At 44.5% G+C, this 6,968-nt stretch overlaps 1 protein-coding gene across 1 annotated transcript; it reads left to right on the top strand.

Annotated features, from left to right (window-relative positions):
- The first annotated feature begins 341 nt into the window (after positions 1-341).
- On the top strand, positions 342-5,402 carry LOC115464865 (inhibin beta B chain-like). The gene is made up of 2 exons (XM_030195223.1): positions 342-1,206; positions 4,106-5,402. Exons 1-2 carry the CDS (start codon positions 798-800, stop codon positions 4,849-4,851), a joined length of 1,155 nt encoding a protein of 384 aa, XP_030051083.1. The 5' UTR covers positions 342-797; the 3' UTR covers positions 4,852-5,402.
- Positions 5,403-6,968: the final 1,566 nt, after the last annotated feature.

The following is a 6,968-nucleotide window of genomic DNA, read 5'->3' as shown; positions in this document are numbered from 1 at the left end:
TTTGACATTTGTCCTCAAATATCACATTATTCTCTTGGCCTCAAGTTTATAAACTTTTCTTTTCTTTGTATCCCCCCTCCCCCCACCCCCCCCCCCCCCCCCCCCCCCCCCGTGCCAGTGTCACCCAGTCAAGGACCTGGGACTAGGAGATTTATTCCCTACAGACACCTCTTTATCTCCCCCACTCTGGATTTGGAGTTTGGAGCTTTGCTATCTTTTAGGTGCAGGTATCAGTCAAAGGAAAACTGCACGGCCAATCCAGACAGAACAGGGGCGGGCTGCTGGTGTACAAGGAGAGGAGGAGGGACAGAGCAGAACTGAAGAGGGACCTGGGAGCACCTGAGCGTACAGGAGGCTCCAGTATAAGACCGGAGACAGAGAGAGCTGACTTTAAACTTGACCCACTGCTAGTGCTACTCCCAGACTACCAGCTTCCTGGGTCTACAGCACTAGTTTCTGATTCACTAGCTTTCTTTCTCTTTGCCAAAGCTAAGGAGTATTCCCCTCCTTTCCCCACCTTCAGTCAAAGATTCTGGCAGCTGATGGTGAATACTTAGTGCTAATTCTCCATGCTTAAGTCCTCAGTCTCTGACACATGACAGTTAATGCAAGGCTGCCTGTACTTAAGGGGAAGATGCAAGACTTCTGACACAGGGGGAAAGAGGAATCTGTGGAGAGACCACTGCAGAACAACAGTCTACTTCCCTTTCCTTGCTACTCTGTCTACCTGCTTCCCTGTAACTTTTTCCCTTTTTTTTTTGCTCTAAAGTTTTCTTCCTCAATCCCCATCACTCCAGATGGCTTTGACACTGCATCCTCAGGCAGCGGCTGCTTCATACTGGCACGAGTGGGCATGGTTCTACCTGCTTGCCCTGGTTACCACCTGGGCTGCCTCGTCCATGGCGGAGGAAAGGAACGCCGGGTGCCCGTCATGTGGGGTACCCTCTGTCTCCTTGGAGCCCGGTACAGAGCGGCAGATCATGCTGGAGCTGGCAAAGCAACAGATCCTGCAGAAACTGCAATTGACGGAGAGACCGAACATCACTCACCCCATCCCCAGACTGGCTGTGGTCAATGCCCTGCGCAGGTTGCACCCGGCGAAGGCGAGGCTAGAGGGGCTGAGGGCAGCCTTCAACTGGGACAGCCAGGGTGAGAACCCTAACTCGGAGCAGCAGAGCTTCGAAATTATCAGCTTTGCTGAATCAGGTTGGTGTTTTCCTCTTATTTCTCATTCAGAATAGCAGAGGAGCTGATGTGGCAGCCCTCTCCTCTTTCTGACTCTCCTTGGAAGGAAATATTTCTCTCTCTTGACCAATACACAGCTATCTAGTATGTGATGGTAAATAAAAGTTCCAGGGCCCATGCCAGTCTGTTCAGTTTAATTCCCACTGCATGATCTGTACCTCAGTTGATCCCAGGCTTTCCTTTACCTCTTTGTGGTTACGGATCATCTGTTCTTATCCTAGTATCCAAAGAACATTACTATTATAGACAGAGGCATCAGCAGCAGAGTTGTACAAAGAAGCAGAAAGAACAAGTACCTTTCTCTGCACCTCTTAGTCCTGCTCCTCTTTCCCTTTCCAATGGTGTGCATTGCTCACATTGAAGCATGCACAGCCGTGTGATACTGTGCACAGTGTTCTGTGATAGGCTACCATAGACATCAGATGGGTACCAGGACCAGAATCAGATAGTATGGGGATAAGGACTGGGAGCAAGAAAGTCTGGCCATGACCAGGAGATTTGCCTTCAGCTGAATAGAACATATTTCTGGCTTTTCCGAAGAATCTCTGTGTCATTATGAAGGTCAGACTTGCACTCCATTCTGGTTCTGGTATGATTGAGTGGACTGGGTACTTTTTTTTAGATCAAAGTGCACAGCAGAAGGGTTGTGACCTGGTAGAACAGAAAAGTCAGTTAGCAGTAAAACAAAATCTGTGCATCCTTCCTCTGTGTTTCTGCATTATCTTTTCATTCTGGGCTTGACCATAAAGGTGGCAGATCAGGAAGAATTCCCCACACCCACACTCATTTGCTGGCTACATGGCACCCCGGCAATGTAAGGTATCTGCTTTCCAATCTGCTAAAAATCTCTGATTGGCACCCTGTAAGTACCCATGTGAAAGGCTGGCACTCACCCTTCAGCAATTTAAAGCAATGAATTTTAGACTTGCTTTAGATTTATGTCAGGCCCTCTGTATCTGATGTCCAGGTCAAGGCTCAAGACAGAGTACAACCTGCTGACTGGGAAGGTGATTCACCAAGACTGAAAGTTACTGGCTTGGGAAGAGAGAAGAGAGGGGAAGGGAGAAATGCTGACTATGCCATAGTTCAAGCTACTGCCTGGTGTGTATGCCCCCCCCCCCCCCCCCCAATATTGCCCTGGGTATCTCATACAGGAAGCACTAGTAACCCATGGAACTTTGTAAGTCTAAGTGCTTTGAAAATGAGCCCCACAGGGCCCTTCAACCTGCTGATCATCTTCCAACAGGTACCCCCTAGTAATGGCATTAAAGCAAAATTTCATCCTGGAATTCGTTGCCGGAGAATGTGGTTAAGGCGGTTAGCTTAGCAGAGTTTAAGAAAGGTTTGGACAGCTTCCTGAAGGAAAAGGCCATAGAATGTTATTAAAGGAACGTAGGGAAATATCCACTATTCCTGGGACAAGCAGTACAAAATGCTTTGCTCCATGGATCTTGTCGGGTGATTGTGACCTGGATTGGCCACTGTTGGAGACAGGGTACTGGGCTAGATGGACCTTTGGCCTGTCCCAGTGTGGCGATGCTTATGTCTTATAGGGCAAAAAATGAGCAAGGACACATTGCATCCTGACAGGTTTATAGTGCTATCAAGTAGTGCTGTTCATGATTCTAAACAGCGGTATTGTTTAATTGTCAGATTTCATGTGTGAGGCTAGAGTGTCACCTGCTGGAGAGCACAGTGCTTGAAATAGGATATGCATGAATAACCATAAAAAAAACTTAGAAACTGGTCATTAAAATCCAAATATTGGCAACAGCGTTCCCTTAGCATCTTTCTCAACCAACCGTCATATCCAGTGCATATTTTCTAGCGAAAAAGGTGTCGGTACTCAAATGGCAGGCCACCCTTCAGGGGTGGGAGTGATCACTGAGGGAGCCACCCCACAATAGCCAGGCCCCCTGCAACCAGTAACAGAACCTATGATAAGGCAGAATTGTTGTGTAGAGCCTGAGCTCTTTCATTAAAACTTGGAGACCATGGGTCAATTTTAGCAAACAATGGAAAAGGTGCCGGTACTCAGTACCCCCAAGTACCCCCTCAAAAAAAGCCCTGGTCATACTTTTGATAACAAATATTTCACAGGCGGGTGTTCACATGGGCAGGTTCTGAGTGGAGCATGGACTTAAATGTATGTAACATATAGAATACTATGGGGTCCTTTTACTAAGCTGTGGTAAGCACTAACTAACGTATGCTTACTGGTGTACTGTGGCAGTTTTTGAATGTGCGTATGCAAAGCGTATGTGAAAGTAGTTTTTCAATATTTTTGCAGAAGTGGTGTGTCTGCACTAATCAGTTAGTGAAGCTACATTGGCGCACACTAACTAATTAACACATGATTAGTGTGTGAGCCCTTACTGCCTACAAAATCTCTCTTATCTGCACTCTTCTTCTCCACTGCTAACTCCAAACTCTGTTCCTTTTATCTTGCTGCACCATATGCCTGGAATACACTTCCTGAGCCGGTACGTCAAGCTCCATCTCTGGTCGTCTTCAAATCTGAGCTAAAAGCCCACCTTTTTGATGCTGCTTTTAACTCCTAACCCTTATTCACTTGTTCAGAACCCTTATTTTATCATCCTCATTTTAATATTCCCTTTTCTCTTGTTTGTCCTGTTTGTCTGTCCTAATTAGATTGTAAGCTCTGTCGAGCAGGGACTGTCTCTTCATGAGGGAGAGCAGATATACTGGAGTCTGGGGCCTTGTACCCCTACATACTGGGTAACTTGGCATTTCTGATTATAAAGTGTAGTAATGTTTGCCTACAGTCCTCTTATGTTCTTTAACTAATGCCCTCACTGGTGCTGACATGATTTTTATGTCCTATTTTTTCTCTTTGCAGAGTATTCAAGTGACTCAAAAGCCAAACTGAACTTCCAATTCACCAGAGAAAAGAGCCAGAATCTCAAATTTGTCCATGCCCACCTGTGGCTCTATTTCAAGTCCCAGAAACCCAAAAAGACAAATCTCACACTGAGGCTGTTTTTGACTGAGGAAGACACCTCCAGACGAACATTCATCAGTGAGAAAGAGTTAGAAGTAAAATGGAGTGGCTGGCGCACATTCTCTCTGATGCCAGCACTCCAGAGCTTCTTCAACAGAGCTGAGAAAAGCTTGAGATTGGAACTGGACTGCAAGGGTTGCCAGGATGCCCTTGCTGTGGTCAATGCCAGTGAATCTCACCAGCCCTTCCTAGTTGCCCAAGCCAAGGTCAGAGAACCCAGCCATCATGTGACCAAGCGAAGCCTCAGCTGCGACCAGAATACCAAACTGTGCTGCAGGAAAGACTACTATGTAAATTTTAAAGACATTGGCTGGACTGACTGGATTATAATGCCTGAGGGTTACCAGATAAACTATTGCATTGGCACATGCCCCATGCACATTGCTGGTGCCCCTGGCATGGCTGCATCTTTCCACTCTGCGGTCTTGAGCCTTATCAAAGCCAACAATATCCACACGGGAATCAGCTCCTGCTGTGTGCCTACCGAGCGCAGGCCACTCTCCATGCTCTACTTCGACAAGGACAACAATATTGTGAAGACTGATATCCCAAACATGATTGTGGAGGCCTGCGGCTGCACCTGAAGCCTTTCAGCAGGGGCTTGGTGCTTCCTAGAGAGAAGCTGGCTTCTCTCTTCTAGTGCTAAAATTCAGGATAGACATGAGAAGGAAAATAATATCAGATCAGAATCTCCCAGACTTCTTCCTACCCATAGGAAAAAAAAATCTAAAGCAAAGAGCCACTGAGAAGCTTAAGAACTTGTATTATTAATGGAGATGTTTTACGTACTACTGTATGAAATTCTACGCTTAAGATGATAAGGCTGCCTATCTGAGCAGCTCTGAAGTTCTTGCTTTGGGTTGGTTTGTAAGAGCATTCACTTTGATAAGTAGGTCACAATTAATGTCCTTGAGGGAATGGGGTGGTGGGAGAATGCTTTGGGTAGTCTTAACATGTGTGTTCATGCCATATTGTTGGCTATCTCTTATGGTTGACCATTATATGGTTGCTTGATGCTACACAGTTGGTCATGCTGAACTAAAATGATGAGATGTGATCTGTCTGGATCAGGGGTTCTCAATCTTTTGGTTTTCAAGCTATCCACAATGAATATGCATGAGATAAATTTGCACAAACTGCCTCCGTTGTATGCAAATCTCTCATACATATTCATTGTGACCATCCTGAAAACCTGACTGGTTTGGTGTGTCCCAAGTACCTGGGTTGAGAACTCCTGGTCTAGATGAAAGAGCTGGCCATAGCATTTTTAGGTATAACTTGTCTGGAATGTTTTTACGTTTGGGGAGCGTGCCAGGTGCCCTTGACCTGGATTGGCCACTGTCGGTGACAGGATGCTGGGCTAGATGGACCTTTAGTCTTTCCCAGTATGGCACTACTTATGTACTTATGTACTCCTTGAGTACTCTTGCCACAGAATGACTTTGCCTAGCAATTGTGGAGGAAGCCACTTGGCTAGCTTTTGAACATAGCAAGAAATCCATTGTTTAAGGGAGCACTGGAAAATGCAAGTGGAGTTGAGTATTTAGGTCATTGATTTAAAAAAAAAATGTCATTGATTGTAAGTTGTAATTAGAGCTGTACCGAATAACATATTTTACTATTTGACCGAATACGAATAATGAAAAATATTATTTGGCTGAATATGAATACCGCATACGAATAATGGGCATTGAGCTTTACCGTAACAAATAATAAAAGAAGCAACATGAAATCAGAGATCAAGTGTTTATTTCAGTAGGATTTAGCACAGTAGAGACCTGGATTATTCGTATTCAAATTTAAATCACTATTCGGCCAAATACGAATAATGTCTTTGGGGGCAAATAGAATCGATTACAAATATTTGGTACAGCCCTACTTGTAATACACCCATCCATGGAGACTGAAGGATCATGATAGAGCACAGAAACACATATCGCATCATTGTCCGTCACTGCATGTAATTGCTCATATACCTCTAGTATAAGAGTTTAAAAGCAGCTACTTCTAAGCCATGGGGGAAGGGAGTATGGTGGGGATTAGAGACATACTATTAGAACCCCAGTACATTGGCTATTCATTGTTCTAGGCATGATAAGGGCCTGGCTTCCACATGCTACCCCATTGCATGTAATTTCACTGACATACAGAGGAGAGCTCACAGTTTTCACTATGAGCAGATTTTGGGCAAGTTCATTAAAAAAAAACCCTGTGATTAGTTTCTTCCATGTATGTGAATGTTTGGGGGTTGCAAATATTTTTTGTCAAATCAGTTATAGCAATGACTTGTACAGAAGGCTAGGGGCACTTTCTGTCACTCATTACCCCCAAACAGGAAACTCATGAGTGGGGAAGGGGCTTATTTCTGTCCTGTGATTCTGATATGCTTTTAAAATCACTCTCCAGTTTTTATTACTGTTCTGTTTTTTTAAATATATATTTTCTAGTTGTTGGCTATGGGCTCATAATTGGAGCATTGACCTCAACAATACCAAAACAAATTTTTCATCCTTTGCTGAATTAAAAAAAATGACGATCAGCAGTCTGAACCATAAAACCTAAGAAACCAACACATAAAACTAAAAAGAAATAAATGAGCACTGTGCCCAAGATACCTGTTTCATAATCAGAAAAATCCTAGCACATGCAAATGGATGTTCTCAAGAAATCTGTGCCCACGGAAGTATGGCCCACAAAACAA

The sequence above is a fragment of the Microcaecilia unicolor genome, chromosome 3, assembly GCF_901765095.1.
Source record: "Microcaecilia unicolor chromosome 3, aMicUni1.1, whole genome shotgun sequence".
Classification (NCBI taxonomy): Eukaryota; Metazoa; Chordata; class Amphibia; order Gymnophiona; family Siphonopidae; genus Microcaecilia; species Microcaecilia unicolor.
Note: the sequence above shows the minus strand (reverse complement) of the source record. Positions and strands in the feature narration are given on the sequence as shown.

Coding starts and splice junctions, on each gene's coding strand:
- LOC115464865 (XM_030195223.1), top strand. CDS start 798: ATGGCTTTGACACTGCATCCTCAGGCAGCGGCTGCTTCATACTGGCAC. Junction 1,207..4,105: donor TATCAGCTTTGCTGAATCAG/GTTGGTGTTTTC, acceptor TTCTCTTTGCAG/AGTATTCAAGTGACTCAAAA.